The sequence below is a fragment of the Heterodontus francisci genome, chromosome 1 (genome assembly GCF_036365525.1).
Source record: "Heterodontus francisci isolate sHetFra1 chromosome 1, sHetFra1.hap1, whole genome shotgun sequence".
Classification (NCBI taxonomy): Eukaryota; Metazoa; Chordata; class Chondrichthyes; order Heterodontiformes; family Heterodontidae; genus Heterodontus; species Heterodontus francisci.
Genome location: NC_090371.1, coordinates 22,638,975 through 22,666,531, shown reverse-complemented (window position 1 = coordinate 22,666,531; position 27,557 = coordinate 22,638,975). Strand labels below are relative to the sequence as shown.

General features: G+C 45.5%; 1 protein-coding gene across 2 annotated transcripts in view; it reads left to right on the top strand.

Annotated features, from left to right (window-relative positions):
• LOC137368318 (sperm flagellar protein 1-like) overlaps positions 1-23,860 on the top strand; it is a 99,989-nt gene extending 76,129 nt beyond the window's left edge. For both annotated transcript variants that reach the window (XM_068028718.1, XM_068028717.1), the window contains exons 6-7: positions 12,202-12,313; positions 22,854-23,860. In XM_068028718.1, coding sequence (XP_067884819.1) covers positions 12,202-12,313; positions 22,854-22,955 — 214 coding nt within the window. In that variant the 3' untranslated portion in view covers positions 22,956-23,860. The remainder of the gene's footprint in view (positions 1-12,201; positions 12,314-22,853) is intronic.
• Positions 23,861-27,557: the final 3,697 nt, after the last annotated feature.

Below are 27,557 nucleotides of genomic sequence, written 5' to 3'. Positions count from 1 at the left end.
CCAGCTGAGTCTTGGTCTCTTTTACTACAAAGCAAGCTAACTGGAAAGGCCCATGAGGTTTATTCCCTGTTGCCAGATGAGAGTTCATCAAATTATGAACTGACCAAAAATGCTATCCTCGGGGCATATGAATTAGTACCCGAAGCCTATCGCCAAAAGTTTAGAACGCTCAAGAAGCAAGCTAATTAAACTTATCTGGAGTTTGAAAAAAGTAAGCAGCTGGCTTTTGACCAGTGGCTGAGGGCACTTAAAGTACAGCTCAGCTGTGAGAATCTCAGGGAAGTAGTTCTGTTAGAGGAATTTAAAAACTCTCTCCCACTCTCCATAAAGACCCATGTCAAGGAACAGTGGGTTAAGAGAGCCTGGCAAGCGTCCGTTCTAGCTAATGAGTTTGCTTTAATTTATAAGTTGGTTTCCCAGGAGAGAACCTTTCCTAATCACCCCCACAAATCCAAAAAGGACAAAGGGTGGGAAGGTGATATCCGCCCAGGCAGGCCTGGGAGAGAAAGGAAAGCAGGAGACACAGGGGGCCCTCCTCCAGCAAAAAGGAAGGTACTGTGAGCAAGAGTGAGACCCGGAGACCTGTGTGGTTCCATTGTAATAAAGCAGGGCATTTAAAAGCTGATTGCTGGAAACTAAAGGGAAAACCAGTAGGGTTGATCAGGGCACACCTGTACGGTGAAGCAGGGATCTTGATGGAAAGTACAGCAGAACAAACTGTGGCTTTTACTGCAGTAAGAGTGAGACCCAGGAAGGTTACGGCTGCAAGTGCAGGAAAATTTAATAGGATTCCTGAGGGTTATCCAGGTTTTGTGTCTGAAGGAAAAGTAACCCCATACCCCTTGAGTGGGCCAAGCAAGCCCCTAGTGATTCTCAGGGACATAGGGGCCACTAGATCCCTTTTACTGGGAAAAGGCCTGACCTTTCCCCCAGAGAGTGCAGTGAACACCAGAATGGTGGTGAATTGTATTGGAGGGCAGTGTATGCCTGTACCTGTACACTTGGAGTGCGACCTTGTTTTGGGACCAATGACCATCGGGATTGTCCCTAGTTTGCCTGTGGACCAGTTTGACCTGCTCCTAGGTAATGATCTGCCAGGGGTGATGGTGGTAGCACCCACCACCCCCCCCAGTAGTGAAAGAAAGACCGCAGGAGGTCAGAGAGACAGGGCAGTGGCAGGGAGACTGACCCCTGCAGTTTCCCTGAATGTGTAGTGGATCAGGCCAAGATCAAACCAGCTCCCCCAGAGGAAACTGAATGGGCACTGCAGGCAGATGACCGTGAGGTCTGCCTGTCCGAGACTTTCTTTGGAAAGGTAGGAGGCCCAGGGAATGAACTAAATTGATTTTCCCTAGCTGAGGCTCAGCGAGCCGACCCAGTATTACAAGAGTTAGCACAGACTGCCCAGTCTGAAGTGAAGCAGAGGGAGTCCCTGATTGCGACTATTTAAAGAATGAGGCACTGATGAGGAAATGGAATTCTCCTCACGGACCTGAGAGCAAGGAGTGGATAGTAGTTCACCAGTTAGTGGTGCCACAGAGGTCCTGGGGAGAAATATTCAGAAGGGCCCACAAGACTACAGTGGCTGTACATACCGCTTTACGAAAGACCAAAGCCCGCATAAGACAGCAGTTTGACTAGCCAAAACTCCACAAAGATGTGCTGGAGTACATGTGGAGTTGCCACATGTGCCAGGTTGAGGGAAATCCCAACCTACAGTGAAATCTGCACCCCTAAATCCTGCACTGGTGCTAGAACCCTCCAGCAGAGGGCTGGTGAACTGTAAGGGACCCCCGCCAAGAACAAAAATGGACAGGCAGGCACAAGACTGGCAAAAGTTTAGAAAGAGAAGTGGAAAAAGTGACCAAGAGGGCAAGTTAAAGGAAGTCCAGGAGGAATCCCAGATGAAAACACCTACTCTCTGGTCAGCCAACCCCGAAAAATGTGAAAAGTTAGACCCCACATCCTCCTATGTAAATGCAGACTCTAGCACCCCACCAGAGTTGCTAACAGCATTTACAAGAACCTGCAGAGACAAAGGAAGACCTCTAGGGGGCAGAGAACGCGTGAGGGTGATGTCTCACCTAGTCAAAGTGTCACAGGGGAGTGCAGTAAAGTTTGCACACGTACCTGCAGGCAGGAGTGTCCCAGAGCACAAAGGAATTAACAAAGAATCCTCCCTCACAGTCAGAGAAAAAGGGAACCACCCATCGCCTGAAGCCAAAAGCCTTTGTATGAGTCAGCAAGGCACTGAAAGAAAGTTCAAGATAGACCCACCCATGACTGTCTCTCTTGGAAAAAACTCAAATTTAGGGCTAATTAAATCTAACTCCACTCACCGCCCCCCCACCCCCACCTGCACCCCTTGGAAGACCTCAAAAGGAACAAAGACCCTAGGCAGTCATGGCAATGGGCAAACAGAAGAAAAACTTCCCCAAAGAACCACATGGTTACTGGGATTCCAAAAGGGGGAAATTAAAGCAGCACTGGCAAATAGAAAAGACAGGCAATTTTAATAAGTTTTAGGACTTGTGAATGAATAAGAGAAATGCATGTTTTTTTCCTGTATCTTATATATTTTCTCTCTTTTCATGAAATGCGCCTTTACTCAAGTCGCATTTCATTCCCCTGGGTGTGGAGGTGTCATGCAGGCCACCACCTGCCAACAATGAGGCATATTCATTTCACCACATGGACATTAACTTTCAAATTGTTGCTGGGAAGAAGAGAAAGCCTCTTACAAGGGGTTGCCAGGTCCCTGGCAGGAAAGAAATGTTTGCGTATTAACAGACAGTGCTTGTAGACAAAGGAGCTATTCCCTGCTCCAATTCAATCCACAAACAGATGTGGTCAGACCATATAGTCACATGACTGGCTGGCTATTGTAGAGTTTTGAACGGCGAGCCTGCAGAAAGCTCTTGGCTCCTGGATTGAAAAGTCCTCTCCTGTCCTGTCTGCTTCCATCTCTTTTTCACAGAACTCCAAAAACCGACTGAAGACACATGATTAACTGGGATAGTCTTACTGCAAAAGGCTTAAAGGGGGCGAATTCTTAAAGCGCAGCCAGGAGAGCTTTTTGAGCCAGCAAGTAGAAAGTCCGATAGGAGAAGGGGTGGTACTGGACCTAATCCGAGGGAATGAAGCTGGACAAGTGGTAGAAGTGTCAGTGGGGGAGCATTTCGGGGATAGTGACTACAACTCTAAGATTTAAGGTAGTTATGGAAAAGGACAAAGACGGGCCGGAAATAAAGGTACTGAATTGGGGGAAGGCCGATTTCAATATGATAAAACAGAATCTGGCCAAAGTGGACTGGGAGCAGCTACTTGTAGGAAAGTCTACATCGGACCAGTGGGAGTGTTTCAAAGAGGAAATAGTGAGGGTTCAGAGCCAACATGTTTCTGTAGAGGTGAAGGGTAGGACCAATAAATCCAGGGAACCCTGGATGTCAAGGGATATAGATGATTGGATAAGGAAAAAGAAAGGAGGCTGATGGCAGATTCAGAGGGCTGAAAACAGCGGAGGCCCTAAAAGAGCATAGAAAGTGTCAGGGGGGTACTCAAAAATGTAATACGGAGATTGAAGAGCAGCATGAATAAACACTGGCTGGCAAGATAAAGGAAAATCCCAAGGCGTTTTATAAGTATATTAAGGGCAAGAGGATAACCAGGGAAAGAGTAGGGCCCATTAAGGACCAAAGTGAAATCTGTATGTGGAGCCGGAGGACGTAGGTGAGGTTTTAAATTATTACTTTTCATCTGTGTTCACTATGGAGAAGGACGATGCAGGTGTAGAGATCAGGGAGGGGGATTGTGATATACTTGAACAAATTAGCATTGAAAGGGAGGAAGTATTAGCAGTTTTAGCGGGCTTAAAAGTGGATAAGTCCCCAGGCCCAGATGAGATGTATCCCAAGCTGCTATGTGAGGCAAGGGGAGGAGATTGCAGGGACTCTGACACAAATTTTCAAATCCTCTCTGGCCACAACAGAAGTGCCAAAGGACTGGAGGACAGTGAATGTGGTACCATTATTCAAGAAGGGTAGTAGGGATAAACCAAATAATTACAGGCCAGTGAGTCTAACATCAGTGGTAGGGAAACTATTGGAAGAATCCGGAGGGATAGGATTAATCTCCACTTGGAGAGGCAGGGATTACTCAAGCATAGTCAGCATCGCTTTGTCAGGTGGTGATCATGTCTAATTAACTTGATTGAATTTTTCGAGGAGGTGTCTCGATGTGTAGAGTAAAGCAGTTGCTGTAGTCTACATGGACTTCAGTAAGGCTTTTGATAAGGTCCCACATGGGATATTGGTCAAGAAGGTAAGAGCCCATGGGATCCAGGGCAATTTGGCAAAATGGATCCAAAATTGGCTTAGTGGCAGGAGGCAGAGAGTGATGGTCAAGGATTGTTTTTGCAAGTGGAAGCCTATGACCAGTGGTGTACCACAGGGATCGGTGCTGGGACCCTTGCTGTTTGTAGTGTACATTAATGATTTCGAAGAGAATATAGGAGGTATGATCAGTAAGTTCGCAGATGACACGAAAATTGGTGGTGTTGTAGATAGTGAGGAGGAAAGCCTTAGATTACAGGATGATATAGATGGGCTGGTAAGGTGGGCAGAGCAGTGGCAAATGGAATTTAATCCAGAGAAGTGTGAGGTGATAGATTTTTGGAGGACTAACAAGTCAAGGGAATATACAGTGGATGGTAGGACCATTGGAAGTACAGGGGGTCAGGGACCTTGGTGTACTTGTCCATAGATTACTGAAGACAGCAGCACAGGTAGATAAGGTGGTTAGGAAGGCATATGGAATACTTGCCTTTATCAGCTGAGACATAGAATATAAGAGCAGGGAGGTTATGGTGGAGGTGTATGAAATGCTAGTTAGGCCACAGCTGGAGTACTGTGTACAGTTCTGGATGCCACATTATAGGAAGGGTGTGATTGCACTGGAGAGAGTGCAGAAGAGATTCATCAGGACGTTGCTTGGGCTGGAGCATTTCAGCTATGAAGAGAGACTGGATAGGCTAGGGTTATTTTCCTTAGGGCAGAGAAGGCTGAGTGGGGACCTGATTGAGGTATACAAAATTATGAGGGGCATAGATAGGGTAAATAGGAAGAAACTTTTTCCTTTAGCAGATGTGTCACTAACCAGGGGGCATAGATTTAAGGTAAGGGGCAGGAGGTTTAGAGGGGATTTGAGGAAAACAAATTTCATCCAGAGGGTGGTTGGAATCTGGAATGCACTGCCTGAAGGGGTGGTGGAGGCAGGAACCCTCACAACATTTAGATGAGCACTTGAAACGCCATAGCATACAAGGCTACGGGCCAAGTGCTGGAAAATGGGATTATAATAGGCAGTCATGATGGCTGGCATGGACTCGATAGGCTGAAGGGCCGGTTTCTGTGCTGTATAACTCTATGACTCTATGAACCCCAAGAGAGAAAAGTCTCCGACAGTGAACAAGGTTTAAGGAGAATACTGGGCCCCAACGAAAAGCAAGCTGTATCTACAATCAAGGACTACAGTGAGCTGGAAGAACCATAACAACAATTCTTCAAATATTGCCTTAAAACTTTCCATTTTATTTTTCTTCTGCTCTTTTCTGTCTCTATTTGCATGTGCAAATCCCATATGCATGCTAATGTGGCGCATATCATGTATCCGTAGGCGTTAACCGAATTAGAGTTTTAAGTTTAAGTTTCATAACATTTCATCTTTCTTCTTTAAACCTAAGAAAACCTGTGTGTTTGTGCTGGTTTCTTTGCCTTATAATTAGAAAGCGGTGAACAAGGATTCACCAAGGGGGAACTAAAAACACGATGTGTTTAAAATTAAACCTTATTACAGTAAGACCAGATGAAGACTGAAAGGGAACCGTAGAGCTCTTTCTCAGCTGGTCGTAACAACGTGCAGGAATGGGTTGGGCTGTTTGGTTGCATTCCCTGTGATTCAGAAGGTATAATCCATCAGCATAGCCTTGAATGTCATGTTCTGATCACAAAACATGAAAACTATTGTGTGGATGCTTTTTATATCTTTAATTTGTTTGTCTGCTAACAAATGTGAGAAATGCTGTACGCACAGTGTAGCAGTTTTAAACAAGAGTTCCTGTCTGCAATATAATTGTTTCTTATGCAATTAACAATTTTGGTAAATTCATTGTTGTTTCCAAGAAAGCAGCTTGATTCAGAACTGTGACTCGGCTGCTGAAATATGTAAATTAACGACTTGTCATTTTTTTTGCTTGGAGGCAGTCAGATTTTTGACTGGCCCTTAGTGCTCTCCTTTTTAGGCAAGTGAGCTACTAAACAAAGGTTTTTTTTATTCATTCATAGGATGTGGGCATCGCTGGCCAGGCCAGCATTTATTGCCTATCCCTAATTGCCCTTGAAAAGGTGGTGGTGAACTGCCTTCTTGAACCACTGCAGTCCATGTGGGGTAGGTACACCAACAGTGCTGTTAGGAAGGGAGTTCCAGGATTTTGACCCAGCGACAGTGAAGGGACGGTGATATAGTTCCAAGTCAGGATGGTGTGTGGCTTGCAGGGGGACTTGCAGGTAGTGGTGTTGCCATGCATCTGCTGCCCTTGTCCTTCTAGGTGGTAGAGGTCGCAGGTTTGGAAGGTGCTGTCTAAGGAGCCTTGATGTATTGCTGCAGTGCATCTTGTAGATAGTACACACTGCTGCCACTGTGCATCGGTGGTGGAGGGAGTGAATGTTTGTGGATGGAGTGCCAATCAAATGGGCTGCATTGTCCTGGATGATGTCGAGCTTCTTGAGTGTTGTTGGAGCTGCACCTATCCAGGCAAGTGGAGAGTATTCCAGCACACTTCTGACTTGTGCCTTGTAGATGGTGGACAGGCTTTGGGGAGTCAGGAGGTGAGTTACTAGCCGCAGGATTCCTAGCCTCTGACCTGTTCTTGCAGCAACAGTATCGATATGGCTACTCCAGTTCAGTTTCTGGTCAATGTTAACCACCAGGATGTTGATAATAGGGGATTCAGTGATGGTAATGCCATTGAATGTCAAGGGGAGATTGTTAGATTCTCTCTTGTTGGAGATAGTCATTGCCTGGCACTTGTATGATGCGAATGTTACTTGCCACTTATCAGCCCAAGCTGGGATATTATCCAGGTCTTGCTACATTTCTACATGGAATGCTTCAGTATCTGAGGAATTGCGAATAGTGCTGAATGTTGTGCAATCATCAGCGAACATCCCCACTTCTGATCTTATGATTGAAGCAGCTTGAAGATGGTTGGGACAAGGACCATCCCTGAGGAACTCCTACAGTGATGTCCTGGAGCTGAGATGATTGACCTCCAACAACCACAACCATCTTCCTTTGTGCTAGGTACAACTCCAACCAGCGGGGAGTTTTCCCCCTGATTCCCATTGACTCCAGTTTTGCTCCGGCTCCATACTCAGTCAAATGCTGCCTTGATGTCAAGGGCAGTCACTCTCACCTCACCTCTTGAGTTCAACTCTTTTGTCCATGTTTGAACCAAGGCTGTAATGAGGTCAGGAGCTGAGTGGCCCTGGTGGAACCCAAATTGAGCGTCAGTGAGCAGCTTATTGCTAAGCAAGTGCCACTTGATAGCACTGTCGACGGCACATTCCATCACTTTACTGATTGAGAGTAGACTGATGGGGCAGTAATTGGCTGGGTTGGACTTGTCCTGCTTTTTGTGTACAGGCATACCTGGGCAATTTTCCACATTTCCGGGTAGATGCCAGAGTTGTAGCCGAACTGGAACAGCTTGGCTCGGGGCGCAGCAAGTTCTGGAGCACAGGTCTTCATTATGTTGTCAGGGCCCATAGCTTTTGCAGTATCCAGTGCCTTCAGTCATTTCTTGATATCACGCGGAGTGAATTGAATTGGCTGAAGACTGGCATCTGTGATGATGGGAACTTGAGGAGGTGGCTGAGATGGATCTTCAACTTGGCATTTCTGGCTGAAGATTTTTGCAAATGCTCCAGCCTTGACTTTTTCACTGATGTGCTGGGATCCCCCATCATTGAGGATGGGGATATTTGTGGAGTCACCTCCTCCAGTTAGTTGTTTATTTGTCCACCACCATTCACGACTGGATGTGGTAGGACTACAGAGCTTGGATCTGATCCGTTGGTTATGGGATCGCTTAGCTCTGTCTATCGCCTGCTGCTTATGCAGTTTGCACACAAGTATTCCTGAGTTGTAGCTTCACCAGGTTGACACCTCATTTTGAGGTATGCCTGGTGCTGCTCCTGGCATGCCCTCCTGCACTCTTCATTGAACCAGGATTGGTCTCCCGGCCTTTTGGTAATGGCATGCCGGGCCATGAGATTGCAGATTGTGATTGAGTGCAATTCTGCTGCTGCTGATGGCCCACAGCGCCTCATGGATGCCCAGTTTTGCATTGCTAGATCTGTTCGACATCTATCCCACAGGGTGGTAGTGCCACACAACACGATGGAGTGTATCCTCAAGGTGAAGATGGGACTTTGTTTCCACAAGGACTATGCGGTGGTCATCCGACCAATCCTGTCGTGGACAGATGCATCTGCGCCAGGCAGATTGGTGAGGACAAGGTCAAGTATGTTTTTCCGGCTTGTTGGTTCCCCCACCACCTGATGCAGAGCCTGATTGGCTAGTTTATTATGATATATTCAGACATCTGACTCAATGATCTTCAATGAGTTTGAATTCCAACAGATTTCTCTCAGTCTTTAATCCTTTCACAGTGGAAAAAAACAAGTACCATGTCTTTGACTGTGGTGGGCAAAATGGAGATTATGCAACAAACAGTATTTGCCATAATTTTGTGGTATCACCCAGCTTTTTAGTGTGGGACCCTGACATCAGGGTTAAATGGCAGTCAGAAGACCACACTGTGTGGGGAACAGTCACCTGGAAGCGATTTTTCCTGAATTGGCCAATTAGTGGCCAGAGAGCGGGCTCTCCTGTCAATTAAGAAGGGCACGTAAGTGAGTTTATCACAGTGTAATTCGCAGGATTTTCTATTTGACGCAATTTATCTGCCGGGGTTGCTATGTACTGAGTTCCATAAGGAAATCTGGTTATAGGAACTGGTGACGAGATTGCAACTTTGTCAGGCCATTGTTGAATTTAATGTTACGATTTTCCTGCTGCCGCTGGAATTTCCGCAAAAGCTGTGCAACAGCTGCAGCAGCCCTGCCTCTTTTTCTATTCCTACCCCGCAGTGCCACAATGGGTTTTTTGTTGGATGTGCCACTTTCTGCTTTCTGGGGAGTGGGGGGGAGGCGGGGAGGAGGAAGAGCACAGAGGGATGGCACACATTAAGGCTGCACCCGAGGTACTCAGTGCCAACCTATGAGCACCCTTCCTCTAGAAGCTACAGGCAGTGGCAAACATACCTCAACTCAGTCAAAAGGAGTCTGGGTATGCACTTCTAGTGTTGTAATCTGCAGGGCTACGGACCAAATTCTGGAAGGTGGGATTAGACTAGGTGGATTGTTTTTTGGATGGCACAAAGTCATCCACTTTGATAGGAAGAATAAAAAGACAGATTATTATTTAGATGGAGAAAGTCTACAAAATACTGCAGTACAGAGGGATCTGGGTGTTCTTGTGCATGAAACACAAAAGGTTAGCATGCAGGTGCAGCAAGTAATTAGGAAGGCAAATGGAATTTTGGCCTTTATTGCTAGGAGGTTAGAGTTTAAAAATAGGGAAGTCCTGTTACAACTGTACAGGATGTTGGTGAGGCCACACACCTGGAGTACTGTGTCCAGTTTTGGTCCCCATATTTAAGGAAGGATATACTAGCATTGGAGGCAGTTCAGAAAAGATTCACTAGGCTGATTCCAGGGATGAAGGGGCTGTCTTATCAAGATCGGCTAAACAGGTTAGGCCTTTATTCATTGGAGTTTCGAAGAATGAGAGGTGATGTTATAGAAACATATAAGATTTTAAGGGGGCTCGACAGGGTAGATGTTGAGAGGATGGTTCCGCTAGTGGGGGAATCTCAAAATAGGGGACGTAGTTACAGAATAAGGGATCACACATTTAAAACTGAGATGCGAAGGAATTTCTTTTCTCAGAGGGTAGTGAATCTCTGGAATTCTCTACCTCAGAGAGTTGTGGAGGCGAGGTCACTAAATGTATTTAAGGAGGAGGTAGATAGATTTATGAAATCTCGGGGAGTCGTGGGTTAGGCAGAGCAGGCCCGAAAGAGATGTTGAGGACTGGGACAGACCAGCCATGATCTTATTGAATGGCGGGGCAGGCTTGAGGGGGTGAATGGCCTACTCCTGCGCCTATTTCTTATGTTCTTATGTAAGCAGAGTTAACGTTTCAGGTCAGTGATCCTTCATCGGAACTGGCAAATATTAGAAATGTAAAAGGTTTTAAGCAAGTAATGTGTGGGTGGGGCAAGAGATAACAAAATAGAAGGTGTTGATAGGACAAAGTCACAGAGAATAACTGACCAGGAGGTCATGGAGCAAAGGCAAACGGTATGTTAATGGTGCGGTGAAAGACAAAGCATTAGTACAGAAAGAGTGTTAATTGACAGAAAAATGAACAGCCATGGTCCCAAGCACAACATTAAAAAAAAACAGTGGGTAGGCACAGTAGAAACAGACTAAACAAACAAAATAAAATAAACAAAGAGAAAAGACCGCAGGCATGGATTTGCTGTCTGTCATGTTTTGATCTGGCGGATTGCAGCATTCCTGAGGAAGGCGTTTGAACAAGAAACCTGTTGCAGTTCTGGTCCTTAATGAAAAATTTCAGTGACTGACATTAGCATTGCAAAGAAAAACATTTTGTTAACATTTTATTATGATTTAGTGGTTAAAAATATATTGGTTCATTCAATTTCTGTCTTGACAGCAGGCTATTCGGAAAGCAAATGGCATGTTGGCCTTTATTGCAAGGGGATTGGTATACAGGAATAAAGAAGTCTGACTAAAATTTTACAGGGCTTTGGTGAGACTGCACCTGGAATACTGTGTGCAGTTTTGGTCTCCACATTTCAGAAAAAACATACTTGCACTGGAGGCAGTGCAGCGAAGATTTACTAAATTCGTTCCTGGGATGAGGAGGTTGTCCTATGATGAGAGGATGCGTAAATTAGGCCTATACTCTCTGGAGTTTAGAAGAATGAAAGGCGATCTAATTGAGACATACAAGATTCTGAAAGGGCTTGATAGGGTAGAAGCTGAGAGATTGTTCCCACTGGTCAGGAATCTAGAACACGGGGACACAGTCTCAGGATAAGGGACCAATCATTCAGGACTGAGATGAGAAGAAATTACTACACTCAAACGGTTGTGAATCTTTGGAATTCTCTACCCCACAGGGTTGTGGGTGCTCCATCATTGAATACATTTAAGGCTGGGAAAGATTGATCTTTGGTTTTGCAGGGAATCAAGGGATATGGGGAGTGGGCGGGAAAGTGGAATTGAAGCCCAAGATCTGCCATGATCGTATTGAATGGTAGAGCAGGCTCGATGGGCCATATGGTCTACTTCTGCTGCTGTTTTTTGTGTTCTTGCATATAACTTAGACTGGCAGTGCTGTAATCGATTCAGGAAACCCATGTTTTGATTTTGTACAGGACACTAATATAAAGGTGATTCCCACATGTAAATACATTCTTTTACTTCTTATTTCAGTTGAACAATATTAAAAATAAAACCACAGAACTACAAAGTATACAGCAGTTCAATCAGTCAGTTTGTCTCTGCAATAATTTTGTACTCTTTTCCAGTATTTCAATTTTAATCTGTATGTTTTTCCCAAATTAGTTTAATGATTGTACACTTAGGGATTCAAAATTTAAAGAAATATCCTTTTAGTTAAAATTGATTGATTCCAATCACATTTTTAAATGTCGGGATTAATAGGTGTATACTTTGGTATTTCTTTAATGCAATTCCTTAATAAACCTTAAATTGCTCTCTGTGTGTTTTACTGCAGCCATTAACCCTGTTATCTCCAAGGAGCTGAGAAGAATCTTGCTACAGTGATAGCAACACAGTTACAGTGGTCTTGAAGCCCTAATCACCAAAAGTTGCTCATGATAACAAATAAATTCCCTTCAGTCACCGTGCCACCCAGAAGTTGGTCAAGAGAGATGGATCTGTTAGTCGAATTTCTCATTTAATTTGCTGCACAGATTCTTGGTCCAGTCATGATTGTTATTTCAGATTTTGTCTTTATTTTCAGTCCAATAAAGGCACAAACTGGATGTGCACAGAAAAGCCAGCTGAGCCCAGAGGTACGGATCTTGATGGAGGAGAAAGAACAGGCACTGCTGGCTTTTCAAGAAACTATCCAGGTAAGATCACAGGAAGCCATTCAGCCCCTCGAGCTTGTTCCGCCATTGAGTTAGATCATGGCTGTTCCGTATCTTAACTCCATCTATCTATATTGGTTCCGCAATCCTTAATACCCTTGCCTAACAAAAATCTCTCAATCTCAAGTTTTGAAATGTTCAGTTGATCCCCAGTCTCACAACTTTTTTGAGGGAGAAAGTTCAAGATCTCTATTACACTTTGGTTTGAATTTAACATTGCTGTTGACAGCGGGTATGGTTTTTTTTTCGATCATGGGATGTGGGCGTCGCTGGCCAGGCCAGCATTTATTGGCCATCCCTGATTGCCCTTGAGAAGGTGGTGGTGAGCTGCCTTCTTGAACCGCTGCAGTCCATTTGGGGTAGGTATACCCACAGTTGTGTTAGGAAGGGAGTTCCAGGATTTTGGCCCAGCGACAGTGAAGGAACGGTGATACAGTTCCAAGTCAGGATGGTGTGTGACTTGGAGGGGAACTTGCAGGTGGTGGTGTTCCCATGTATTTGCTGCTCTTGTCCTTCTAGTTGGTAGAGGTCGCGGGTTTGGAAGGTGCTGTCCAAGGAGCCTGGGTGCATTGCTGCAGTGCATCTTGTAGATGATACACACTGCTGCCACTGTGCGTCGGTGGTGGAGGGAGTGAATGTTAGTAGATGAGGTGCCAATCAAGCAGGCTGCTTTGTCCTGAATGGTGTCGAGCTTCTTGAGTGTTGTTGGAGCTGCACCCATCCAGGCAAGTGGAGAGTATTCCATCACACTCCTGACTTGTGCCTTGTAGATGGTGGACAGGCTTTGTGGAGTCAGGAGGTGAGCTACTCGCCTCAGGATTCCTAGCCTCTGACCTGCTGTTGTAGCCACGGTATTTATATGGCTACTCCAGTTCAGTTTCTGGTCAATGGTAGCCCCTAGGATGTTGATAGTGGGGGTTTCAGCGATGGGAATGCCGTTGAATGTCAAGGGGAGATGGTTAGATTCTCTCTTGTTGGAGATAGTCATTGCCTGGCACTTGTGTCGCGCGAATGTTACTTGCCACTTATCAGCCCAAGCCTGGATACTGTCCAGGTCTTGCTGCATTTCTACACGGACTGCTTCAGTATCTGAGGAGTCACGAATGGTGCTGAGCATTGTGCAATCATCCGCGAACATACCCACTTCTGACCTTATGATTGAAGGAAGGTCATTGATGAAGCAGCTGAAGATGGTTGAGCCTAGGACACGACCCTGAGGAACTCCTGCAGTGATGTCCTGGAGCTCAGATGATTGACCTCCAACAACCACAACCATCTTCCTTTGCGCTAGGTATGACTCCAGCCAGCGGAGGGTTTTCCCCCCGATTCCCATTGACCTCAGTTTTGCGAGGGCTCCTTGATGCCATACTCGGTCAAATGCTGCCCTGATGTCAAGGGCAGTCACTCTCACCTCACCTCCTGAGTTCAGCTCTTTTGTCCATGTTTGAACCAAGGCTGTGATGAGGTCAAGAGCTGTGTGGCCCTGGCGGAACCCAAACTGAGCGTCACTGAGCAGGTTATTGCTAAGCAAGTTCCGCTTGATGGCACTGTTGATGACACCTTCCATCACTTTACTGATGATTGAGAGTAGGCTGATGGGGCGGTAATTGGCTGGGTTGGACTTGTCCTGCTTTTTGTGTAGAGGACATACCTGGGCAATTTTCCACATTGCAGGGTAGATGCCAGTGTTGTAGCTGTACTGGAACAGCTTGTCTAGGGGCGCGGCAAGTTCTGGAGCACAGGTCTTCAGTTCTATTGCTGGAATATTGTGAGGACCCATAGCTTTTGCAGTATCCAGTGTCTTCAGTCGTTTCTTGATATCACGCGGAGTGAATCGAATTGGCTGAAGTCTGGCATCTGTGATGAATCATCAACTCGGCACTTCTGGCTGAAGATTGTTGCAAATGCTTCAGCCTTATCTTTCGCACTGATGTGCTGGGCTCCTCCATCATTGAGGATGGGGATATTTGTGGAGCCACCTCCTCCAGTTAGTTGTTTAATTGTCCACCACCATTCACGGCTGGATGTGGCAGGACTGCAGAGCTTAGATCTGATCCGTTGGTTATGGGATCACTTAGCTCTGTCTATCGCATGCTGCTTATGCAGTTTGGCATGCAGATAGTCCTGGTGGTGTGAGGAGAATTGCATTGCAACCATCCTCCCAGAAATCCGGCATCGTGACATTGGTTTCGGATTTTGACAGTACTGGGAAAGCACAATGGCGGCATTGCCACAGTAACGCGACAGGCACCTATTTTAAATTTATGAAATACTGATTTACATGCATTTAAATATAATTAAATCCGATTTAATAATCGGTGAGTGATTCTGTGAACGACAGGTGGCACTCACTTGCTTTCAAATTCACAACCATTAAAACCTGGCGGCACCGAGGTGAGAGGCCACATTGTTGCGACAGGTTGATAACCTGGCTGCATAGGGGAAGGGGGGTGTGGTTCGGAGGCGATTGTGGGATTGCTTTGCCGCTTTCTCTGCAAGGGAGTCTGGGGTGCCACGAGCTCAGCAAGGGGATCCAGGGTCCCGGGACTCTGCAAGGGGCTTAAGTGTGGGTTTGGAGGGTGGGTAACAGTGTAGGGTTGACAAATTACTGTGTAATGAATCTGGTCACTCACACTACTGGAACAGAGGGTGGGCCATCAGCAAGGTTGGGCTCTGAGGTCCATCAGCGACTCTGCTGGAGAATTGTCAGATCCTTAGTTGTCAAGGCAGGAGGCCAGACAGGTTGAGCAATGTGCAAAGAAGACAAGAGGCAACCTCATACTGACTCGTTTCAGCCATCCTGTCGTCCATTCACAGAGAGTCAAATAAAGGCTCGCCTTAATGCATGACCTCTGTCACCTCTGTTCCCTTTGTGGTGCCTGTCTTGCGAGCGGCCGTAATGCATGCTGGTGATCATGGGAGACCATAAGTTAATGAGGGCTGTCATCACATTGACATGTTAATGAGGACTGTAGTCACATTGGTATTGCCCGAAGGGTAAGTCAGCAGCTCACAATTAAGGCATAATGGCACATAGCTTTCGGGCAATGATGCGTAATGATTTGAAAAAAGGATCTTTTAATAACTACAAAACATATATGAAATCCAAATTGTGGCTAGGTGGACTTAATATATTTGTGGGTGCTCCTACGCGGTGTGATCCCTGCAACAGCAGCTGGGATAGAAGCAGGCTGCCCCTTAGCCTGTGATGACTTTAGCGGGCGTTCTCTTGCTGCTTGAGGCCTGGAAGGCCCTGGCTGCCTTGGGGTGCAGGACTCTCCTCAGGCATTGTGACTGCTGGAGCTGGGCTCACTGGTGGAGGGGCTGAGGAGCCTGTGTCCACACTCAGAGTGCCCAGAGGGGAGCCCCCAGATATGGATGGCAGCCTCTCATCCTCCTATTGAAGGCTTGCTTGAGCCTCCCTGCTCACCAGAGAAGATTCAGGAGCTGGAGCCGCCTCTGGGCTCCTGTTCCTTCTTCGCCTTGCCACTGCTGAGTTGAGCTCATGGCCAAGGTGTACAAGTCTGCCCTCATCTGTGGCCATGAGGGTCGCCAACCACTCAATGAGGAAGCCATGCGCTCATAGGCCTGAGACACGGCAGCACACATGGAATGGATGGACTCCTCCATTATCCGCCAAATATTTTATTTTATTTTATTTTTTTTAAGAGATACAGCACTGAAACAGGCGCTTCGGCCCACCGAGTCTGTGCCGACCAACAACCACTCATTTATACTAATCCTACATTAACCCCATATCCTGTACCACATCCCCACCATTCTCCTACCACCTACCTACCAACACAAGGGGCAATTTACAATGGCCAATTTACCTATCAACCTGCAAGTCTTTTAGCTGTGGGAGGAAACCGGAGCACCCGGCAGAAGCCCACGCAGACACAGGGGGAGCTTGAAAACGCCGCACAGACAGTACCCAGAATTGAACCCAGGTCGCTGGAGCTGTGAGGCTGCGGTGCGAACCACTGCGCCACTGTGCCACCCATGTTGCTTCACCTCTCTCTGCAACTCCAACCTTGTGCTGTTGACACCAGAGGCTTGTCATCATCTTGGGGCTCAGCATGGGCCTGGCCACCCACAGTCCTCTGACAGTCGGAGGCCTCAGCTGTCTCAACCTCAGCCAGCTGCTCAGATGCTTGTGCGCTGCTCTCACCAGCTTGTGGCCCTGATTCTATTGCCAAGGGGATTCCAGCAGGGTGAAAGTATCTGCGCTAGTGGAGGGTGCAGGAGAGTCAAGGAACAGTGCATCATCTGAGTTTCCTCCCCTTCAGAGATGGGCAACTGTACCCCTGTGGCTGTGGGCTCTTGCGCATAGCAGCCTGCATGAGAAAACACAAACATTCCTTCCGAGAGAGGAGCGGACCTGCGGGAAGAACGCGGTGACCCCTAGTAATTGAATCCCCCACTCTGGGAAAAAGCTTCTTGCTATCCATCCTGTCTATACTTCTCATGATTTTGTACACCTCAATCAGGTCCCCCCCTCAACCTCCGTCTTTCTAATGAAAATAATCCTAATCGACTCAACCTCTCTTCATAGCTAGCGCCCTCCATACCAGGCAACATCCTGGTGAACCTCCTCTGCACCCTCTCCAAAGCATCCACATCCTTTTGATAATGTGGCGACCAGAACTGCACGCAGTATTCCAAATGTGGCCGAACCAAAGTCTTATACAACTGTAACATGACCTGCCAACCCTTGTACTCAATACCCCGTCCGATGAAGGAAAGCATGCCGTATGCCTTCTTGACCATTCTATTGACCTGCGTTGCCGCCTTCAGGGAACAATGGACCTGAACACCCAAATCTCTCTGTACATCAATTTTCCCCAGGACTTTTCCATTTATTGTATAGTTCACTCTTGAATTGGATCTTGCAAAATGCATCACCTCGCATTTGCCCGGATTGAACTCCATCTGCCATTTCTCTGCCCAACTCTCCAATCTATCTATATTCTGCTGTATTCTCTGACAGTCCCCTTCACTATCTGCTACTCCACCAATCTTAGTGTCGTCTGCAAACTTGCTAATCAGACCACCTATACTTTCCTCCAAATCATTTATGTATATCACAAACAACAGTGGTCCCAGCACGGATCTCTGTGGAACACCACTGGTCACACGTCTCCATTTTGAGAAACTCCCTTCCACTGCTACTCTCTGTCTCCTGTTGCCCAGCCAGTTCTTTATCCATCTAGCTAGTACACCCTGGACCCCATGCGACTTCACTTTCTCCATCAACCTACCATGGGGAACCTTATCAAACGCCTTACTGAAGTCCATGTATATGACATCTACAGCCCTTCCCTCATCAATCAACTTTGTCACTTCCTCAAAGAATTCTATTAAGTTGGTAAGACATGACCTTCCCTGCACAAAACCATGTTGCCTATCACTGATAAGCCCATTTTCTTCCAAATGGGAATAGATCCGATCCCTCAGTATCGTCTCCAGCAGCTTCCCTACCACTGACGTCAGGCTCACCGGTCTATAATTACCTGGATTATCCCTGCTACCCTTCTTAAACAAGGGGACAACATTAGCAATTCTCCAGTCCTCCGGGACCTCACCCGTGTTTAAGGATGCTGCAAAGATCTGTTAAGGCCCCAGCTATTTCCTCTCTCGCTTCCCTCAGTAACCTGGGATAGATCCCATCCGGACCTGGCGACTTGTCCACCTTAATGCCTTTTAGAATACCCATATTTCCTCCTTCCTTATGCCGACTTGACCTAGAGTAATCAAACATCTATCCCTAACCTCAACATCCGTCATGTCCCTCTCCTCGGTGAATACCGATGCAAAGTACTCGTTTAGAATCTCACCCATTTTCTCTGACTCCACGCATAATTTTCCTCCTTGGTCCTTGAGTGGGCCAATCCTTTCTCTAGTTACCCTCCTGCTCCTTATATATGAATAAAAAAGCTTTGGGATTTTCCTTAACCCTGTTTGCTAAAGATATTTCATGACCCCTTTTAGCCCTCTTAATTCCTCGTTTCAGATTGCGCCTACAATCCCGATATTCTTCCAAAGCTTCGTCTTTCTTCAGCCGCCTAGACCTTATGTATGCTTCCTTTTTCCTCTTTGCTAGTCTCACAATTTCACCTGTCATCCATGGTTCCCTAATCTTGCCATTTCTATCCCTCATTTTCACAGGAACATGTCTCTCCTGCACGCTGATCAACCTCTCTTTAAAAGCCTCCCACATATCAAATGTGGATTTATCTTCAAACAGCTGCTCCCAATCTACATTCCCCAGCTCCTGCCGAATTTTGGTATAGTTGGCCTTCCCCCAATTTAGCACTCTTCCTTTAGGACCACTCTCGTCTTTGTCCATGAGTATTTTAAAGCTTACGGAATTGTGATCACTATTCCCAAAGTAGTCCCCTACTGAAACTTCAACCACCTGGCCCGGCTCATTCCCCAACACCAGGTCCAGTATGGCCCCTTCCCGAATTGGACTATTTACATACTGCTCTAGAAAACCCTCCTGGATGCTCCTTACAAATTCTGCTCCATCTAGACCTCTAACACTAAGTGAATCCCAGTCAATGTTGGGAAAATTAAAATCTCCTATCACCACCACCCTGTTGCTCCTACATCTTTCCATAATCTGTTTACATATTTGTACCTCTATCTCACGCTCGCTGTTGGGAGGCCTGTAGTACAGCCCAACATTGTTACCGCACCTTTCCTATTTCTGAGTTCTGCCCATATTGCCTCACTGCTCGAGTCCTCCATAGTGCCCTCCTTCAGCACAGCTGTGATATCCTCTTTGACCAGTAATGTAACTCCTCCACCCCCTTTTACCTCCCTCTCTATCCCGCCTGAAGCATCGATATCCTGGGATATTTAGTTGGCAATCGTGCCCTTCCTTCAACCAAGTCTCAGTAATAGCAATAACATCATACTCCCAGGTACTTATCCAAGCCCTACGTTCATCTGCCTTACCTTCTACACTTCTTGCATTAAAACAAATGCACCTCAGACCACCAGTCCTTTGCATTCATCATCTGCTCCCTGCCTACTCTTCCCCTTAGTCACGCTGACTTCATTATCTAGTTCCTTTCAGGCTTTAGTTACTAGTGTTTTTTTCAGGGTTTTTTTCAGGTTTGCACTTGCTGCTGTTCAATATTCAGTGTATTCACACCTAATCTGTACTAATGCTTTGTCTTTCAACACACCATTAACATATTGTTTGCCTTTGCTCCGTTTACCTTTTGGTCAGCTATGTGGCCTGGTCCAATCTGCACCTTCTCCTTTGTTATCTCTTGCCCCACCCCCACCTCACTTGCTTATAATCTGTGACTTTTCTAATATTTGTCAGTTCCGAAGAAGGGTCACTGACCCGAAACGTTAACTCTGCTTCTCTTTCCACAGATGCTGCCAGACCTGCTGAGTGATTCCAGCATTTCTTGTTTTTGTTTCAGATTTCCAGCATCCGCAGTATTTTGCTTTTATTTTAGGCTTTAGTTACTACCTCCTTACTGTCCACTGACCTCCTCATTTGGTTCCCATCCCCCTGCCACATTAGTTTAAACCCTCCCCAACAGCGTTAGCAAAAGCACCCCCAAGGACATTGGTTCCAGTCCGGCCCAGGTGTTGACCGTCCAATTTGTAATAGTCCCACCTCCCCCAGAACCGGTCCCAATGTCCCAAAAATCTGAACCCCTCCCTCCTGCACCATCTCTCAAGCCACGCATTCATCCTGACTATTTTTTCATTTCTACTCTGACTAGCACATGGCACTGGTAGCAATCCTGAGATTACTACCTCTGAGGTCCTACTTTTTAACTTGGCTCCTAACTCCCTAAATCCTGCTTGTAGGACCTTATCCCGTTTTTTACCTATATCATTGGGGCCTATGTGCACAACGACAACTGGCTGTTCACCCTCCCCCTTCAGAATGTTCTGCAGCCGATCTGAGACATCCCTGACCCGTGCACCTGGGAGGCAACATACCATTCGGGAGAATCGTTTTCGACCACAGAACCGCCTATCTACTCCCCTTACAATCGAATCCCCTATGACTATAGCCCTTCCACTCTTTTTCCCGCCTTTCTGAACAGCAGAGCCAGCCACGGTGCCATGAACCTGGCTACTGCTGCCTTCCTCCGGTGAGCCATCTCCCCCAACAGTATCCAAAACGGTATACCTGTTTTGGAGGGAGATGACCGCAGGGGACACCTGCGCTGCCTTCCTGCTCTTTCTCTGCCTTTTGGTCACCCATTTCCTTTCTCCCTCAGCAATCCTAATCTGCGGTGTGACCAATTCGCTAAACGTGCTATCCACAACCTCCTCAGCATCGCGGATGCTCCAAAGTGAGTCCACCCGCAGCTCCAGAGCCGTCATGCCGTCTAACAAGAGCTGCAGCTGGAAAAACCTCCAGCACGTGAAGGAGTCAGGGACATCAGCCGTGTCCCTGAGCTCCCACACTGAGCAAGAGGAGCATAACACGGGTCTGAGATCTCCTGCCATTTTTAATCTTAAGCTTAACTTAGTCTTAACATAGATAAATGAAAAAGGAACGAAAAGTTTTTACCAATCACACGAAAAAAAAAGAGAAATAGAAAAAGCCTGACCTTATCTACACACCACCGAGTCCTTTTTTTTTTGGTTAGAGGAGGAGGGCGGGTGGGAGACACTACAGGTGTAGTGTCTCGGGTTCAGCCGCTGCCCAAATATATAGGACTTACTTACCCAGCTGCCACCTCGCTCTCCCTGTCGCCACTGCAAAAAGAAACCGCCGAAACAAAAAGGTAAGTTTCTATAAGTTGAAACTCACTTACCCAGCTGCCACCTCGCTCTCCCTGTCGCCGCTGCAAAAAGAAACTGCCGAAACAAAAAGGTAAGTTTATATAAGTTGAAACTCACTTACCCAGCTTAGAATAGATTTAAGCTATGCAACTCATTTTGTTTCATTATTAATTCTTCAGGGGATGTGGATGACACTGCCAAGGCAGATAGCATTACCCGATTCTGAGGAAGTGGTGTGGTCTGCCTTCTTGAACTGCTTTACTCCTATTTATTGATGAACATTGTAGTGATTATATACACTGCTTGCATGGCCACCTCAGAGAGCATTTCCTATTCTACAACTGTGACTACACTTCAACAAAGTACTCGGTTGGCTGAAAAGTGCCTTTGGGACATCCTGAGATCGTGAAATGTGCTCTATAAATGCAAGTCTTTCATTTGCTGTTCTTTATTAGAAGCCAACCAGATAGCTGACCCTTATTTATTTTATTTTATTTAGAGATACAGCACTGAAACAGGCCCTTCGGCCCACCGAGTATGTGCTGACCAAGAACCACCCATTGATACTAACCCTACAGTAATTCCATATTCCCTACCACCTACCTGCACTAGGGGCAATTTTACAATGGCCAATTTACCCATTACCTGCAAGTCTTTGGCGGTGGGAGGAAACCAGAGCACCCGGCGAAAACTCACGCGGTCACAGAGAGAACTTGCAAACTCCGCACAGGCGGTACCCAGAATTGAACCCGGGTCCCTGGAACTGTGAGGCTGCAGTGCTAACCACTGCGTCACTGTGCCGCCCAAACTTTTTTATGACTTTTATTGTTCTGTATCACATCTCCTCCTCTGTCTTGTCCACTGGAAGTAAGTTTAGGCACCTGAGTCTTTCCCCTTCACTTGGAAAGAAAGGAAGACTTGCATTTACATGGCGCCTTTCATTACTTCAGGACATCCCAAACTGTTTTTTTTTATTCGTTCTTGGGATGTGGGCATCGCTGGCTAGGCCAGCATTTATTGTCCATCCCTAATTGCCCTTGAGAAGGTGGTGGTGAGCTGCCTTCGTGAACCACTGCAGTCCATGTGGGGTTGGTACACCCACAGTGCTGTTAGGAAGGGAGTTCTAGGATTTTGTCTCAGCGACAGCGAAGGAACGGCGATATAGTTCCAAGTCAGGATGGTGTGTGACTTGGAGGGGAACTTGTAGGCGGTGGTGTTCCCATGCATCTGCTGCTCTTGTCCTTCTAGTTGGTAGAGGTCGCAGGTTTGGAAGGTGCTGTCTAAGGAGCCTTGGTGTGTTGATGCAGTGCATCTTGTAGATAGTACACACTGCTGCCACTGTGTATCGTTGGTGGAGGGAGTGAATGTTTATGGATGGAGTGCCAATCAAGTGGGCTGCTTTGTCCTGGATGGTGTCAAGCTTCTTGAGTGTTGCTGGAGCTGCACCCATCCAGGCAAGTGGAGGGTATTCCATCACACTCCTGACTTGTGCCTTGTAGATGCTGGACAGGCATTGGGGAGTCAGGAGGTGAGTTACTCTCCGCAGGATTCCTAGTGTCTGACCTGCGCTTGTCGCCATGGTCTTTGTATGATTACTCCAGTTCAGTTTCTGGTTAGTGGTAATCCCCAGGATGTTGATAGTGGGCGATTCAGCGAATGCAGCCAATGAAATAGTTTTGTGAAGAGTAGTCATTGTTATAATGTTATAACTGAGATCCTGAGATCTGGGGTGATGTTTGAAATTGTGTTTCAGATACTGCAGGTGAAAATTCGCCGACTTGAGCATCTTCTGTACCTGAAAAATGTCCGAATTGATGACCTCACACGACGCGTGCAGCAAGCTGAACAAAGATAAAAGTGCCTTAGCTCCTTCCTCTCATTTCTGCCACGACAACTGTGCAAGAGCTTTTACAGATCAGTGTTGAAAAAGATAATGAAATCAAAAATCTCCAATATTTGCCAACCTGTGAAAATATGGTATATACTCAATGGCAATTATGAACCTGGCCTCAAAGGCAGCATCTATGGCAGTTGGGGCATCACAACCAAACCTAAACCTATTCTCACCTGACATCCACATGCATGCTCCTTGTGGTTTGTGTTACTAGATTGTGACAAGCATTTTCTACTACATAATCCAGTGCACTGAGACTGTTTATAGAAACCTTGCAGCAGCATAGCTAAACTCATTTACTCTGCACATTTAGAATGATGAGCTGAATGGCCTCACTCCTTTCCTTTTCATTCCACAATGCAGTAATGGAACCTACTGATTGTATTGAGATTTTAGCTCTCAGTTTAGCTATTATTGTAGCAATAGTTAGTCAGATCGCAAGATAGACACGGATGAGGAAGGCCTTGTTTCTTCACCTTAAATGATTGCTCCAAAAAGACCCACAATTTCACCATCATATTCTCTGACTGTGTCTAAAATGACTCCATGGATTTTGCCTCCAGTGCCTTATCTGGAAGAGCATTCTAAGAGTTGATCACACTGTGTGAAGAAAGAACTTCCTGCATCTTTCCTCAATTTGTTTTTAGCTAATATAAGTCTGTGCCACTTCTCCTATTGTCACCATTAGTTTGAAGCGGCTTCATACTTCTACACTATTATGTTTAGTTTAGTTTATATTTAGAGATACAGCACTGAAACAGGTCCTTCGGCCCAACGAGTCTGTGCCGACCATCAACCACCCATTTATACTAATCCTACACTAATCCCATATTCTTACCACATCCCCACCTGTCCCTGTATTTCCCTACCACCTACCTATACTAGGGGCAATTTATAATGGCCAATTTACCTACCAACCTGCAAGTCTTTTGGCTTGTGGGAGGAAACCCACGCAGACACAGGGAGAACTTGCAAACTCCACACAGACAGTACCCAGAATTGAACCCGGGTCGCTGGAGCTGTGAGGCTGCCACTGAGGTTGGCAGTTGCTCACCTCCTACTTCTCCCAGACTAATATTCCTCCCTCAACCTCGAAATAAATTAGTTATTCATCTTGTTGTTGTTTGTCAGATCTTGATTTATACAAAATGGCTACCATATTTGCCTCAAGCCACTACACCCCAAAGTCATTTATGATATGCGAAGCTCCTTGAGACATTGGGAGGCAAGGCCGAGGGGAGTGAGCTCAGGACACAAGCAGCCCGTTGTGTTTATGTGTGTCCCTGAAGGAGCACTGTTGCTCCACCGGCCCCATAACGATATGTGAAGCCCAATCTTCCCAGGGCCTCTCCATCTGTGCTGTTCCATCCAAAAGCGGCAATCATGGTACATCGTTGGACCCTGATTAACATCTTAAACTGTCTGATTCAGGGGGCCTCTTTGGACTACCTGGCAGTAGGCCTCAGGGTACATTGCCTCAAGCAACATGGCAATAGGTCACAGTGCACCATTTCCACAATGCTTCCACTGGGTGGGAGGCCTGAAAATGCATCCCTACATGTGACTCCTGAGACTCCATGAAACCATATGCAATCTGCAACAACAAAAGACTCGGGCACTCCTGTGCATCCTTTAACTCCTATTAGCAACGAGTGTAATCATAGTGAATAATTAGAAGTTGCCTTTTTTTCTTGCATAAATAAGTGGGTGATCAGCAGAACACACTCTGCTTCCTTTATCTCCAACTTCCAATTAACAGTTCCATTAAAATTGCAAAGCACTCACAACCTTTAGACGATTGTGTGCTCTGGTCCCGCTCATAACCACAATAGGTGCTGTATTTAACAATTTAACATTGAGTGTCTTGGATACCACCGGTGTGTGAAGTTCAACATTATTTTTGATATTTTCAGTTTTTTGCTGTGTTCACAAAGGACCCCTTCAAGAATCAGCTGCTCTAACGAATTATGATTAAGATTGGGGTTTTTTTGAGCCATTTGCATTTGTTTGAAATGTTTATAATGACTGCTGAGGACACCGTTGAAAGTATTAGTTTCTCAGAGTAACTGAGCATTGTGCAGGAGCTGAATTAACATGATTATTGGATGTAATCATTAAATGCTGGGGTGAGGGAGTGGAAAGTTAGGAGGAATTCTCTCAGATTTCTCAGCCATCTTTTTGAAAAAATAGCGTATGCAGTTTAACACAATAAAAACAACACATGCATATGCACTTTGTGCACATCACACTTATTTGTCACACCTAATTATTGGCAAATATCACACAGCTAATTAGCACATATTAATTTCAAGTTAGTGTAACCGGAAGTTGACGCTGAGAACAGTGCCTTGTAGCCTGAAAGAAACATACAACTACACTTTAGCGGAGGAACAATTCACTGTACATACATACTTTTGCCCTGAAAAAACAGCACATCTGCTGACTTGCTGTGAGTACCAGCATGAAAGATCCACTGGTAATATCAACAGCGTAATATCCTTACACTGCAAAACAGCATATCATCCAACTCACCGGGGTAGTTCCGAAGAAGGGTCACTGACCCGAAACGTTAACTCTGCTTCTCTTTCCAAACCTGCTGAGTGGTTCCAGCATTTCTTGTTTTTTTTTCACCAGGGGCACAGCTGGGCTCTCACATTTTTGATGTGCTGTGGAAATGAAGGTAAAAATTACCCTCAAAATGTCTTGCCCAAATGAGAGCCGAATCGTGTTGGATCTCCTTGCTGCTAAGCCACTGACAGAGCAGCTGCATTGATGCCAGTGGGAGCTACATTTTCAGACCAATCTGGGTCATTATTTATCTCCTCAATTAATTTACATTTTTAAACTTTGGTCTCTGAGTAACCACTAATATTTATATAATGATGTATTTTATTCAGCAGGCAATGGATTAGCACTTCTAATAAAAAGTATTGTCCCGCTCCACTGAAATGTTCCATCCTCTTTATATTGAGGCTACCTGAGGGTTAACTATCAATGTATAAAGCTCCCTCACAATCCAGAGTTCAGGGATCAAATGGTATTAATGTCCAGACATGTTGTATGGTCTTCTGCTGTTAAAGGTTCTTGTAAAAACACAAAGGATTACAAAATGGAGAGCATTTACATGAACGCCATTAATTTAATGACAGGATTGAAACTTGAGTTAAAAATAATTTATATTCCCAAAATGTACAATTTTCTTAGATGTACACAAAATGGGATGTTAATGAAAATTTATATCATATGTAATTGATTTAGAATTGATAGTCAATATGGTAAAAACTTTTGTTGTAAAACCATATTTACCCACATTATGATCTAAATACTTTAAATAAATATGTTTCCTAAGATTCACAAACACTCCTTCTATCATAATTTAGGATTATAGATTTCTGCTCATCAATGCTGTGAAATGAACTGACATTTTTCCATTTCCCACATCAGTCATCCTGTGACCTGTCTCAGTGACCTTGTCAATTTAGTGCTAAGATAGGCAGAGTTTTGCATTGCACATCCAGGCTGATTAGGATAAAAGCAAAATACTGCAGATGCTGGAAATCTGAAATAAAAACAAGAAATGCTGGAATCACTCAGCAGGTCTGGCAGCCTATTAGGAACTTAGTTCAAACTGTTTCAAGTCCAATTTATATAGAATGTTTACAACCAGGAGATAGAGACAAATTTCTCCCTCCCTCCTGCACTCTTCACCTCCCCAGCCCAGCCACAGAAGTGAAAGGCCAGTGTAATCCACTATGCCACCAAGTGAATTAGACAAGAATGAATGTTACTGTCCATTGAAAGCTTTGTTAAGGTGCCCAGTTAAATGACAGTTGTTTCTCTTCAATTTTTGGTATGGTTGTTTAATTTGTGTGGTTGAAGTTCACGTGTTTCCCAAAATCTCTCAAAGTATTCTAAAAATCCTTTAAAGACATGCATTGAGATAGATAGTGTATGCAGGGAGGTGGCTCCTATGGAGCATAAACACCAGCATAGACCAGTTAGACCGAATGGCCTGTTTCCATGCCATGCAATCTACGTAAAACAATCACTGGGGATTTGTAAGCTGTGTGATTGCCATTGGGATTTAATGCTGTGGTTCAAGCCCACTGTTGCCTTGGTTTTCTCTTCCTATATTGTCCCATGCTTTTTGTAAAATCCTTTATTTCCAGTAGTAAGGATGATTACATTAAGAAACTTAAGTAAATTGGTTAACTCTCTGTGATCGGCTCAACTTTTGTAAGTTGCATGTTATTTTAATTCACACCATGAATGCTTGGACTTAGTGTGATGGAAAACTGTCCAATTGCCTGGATGAGTGCAGCTCCAGCAACAAGAAGCTTGATACCATCCAGGACAAAGCAGCTTGATTGTCACACCATCCACCACCTCAACCAATTCCTCCACAACTACTGCCACAAGATGCACTGCAGCAACTCGCCAAGCCATCTTCATGAATAAAAATATATATAACCACAAAAATAAATTTTAATTGTTGTCTCAAGGCCACTTTGCAGTTTAGAAGGCCTATCTTTTTTCAAAAGCTGATCTTTTGGCAATGGCTTC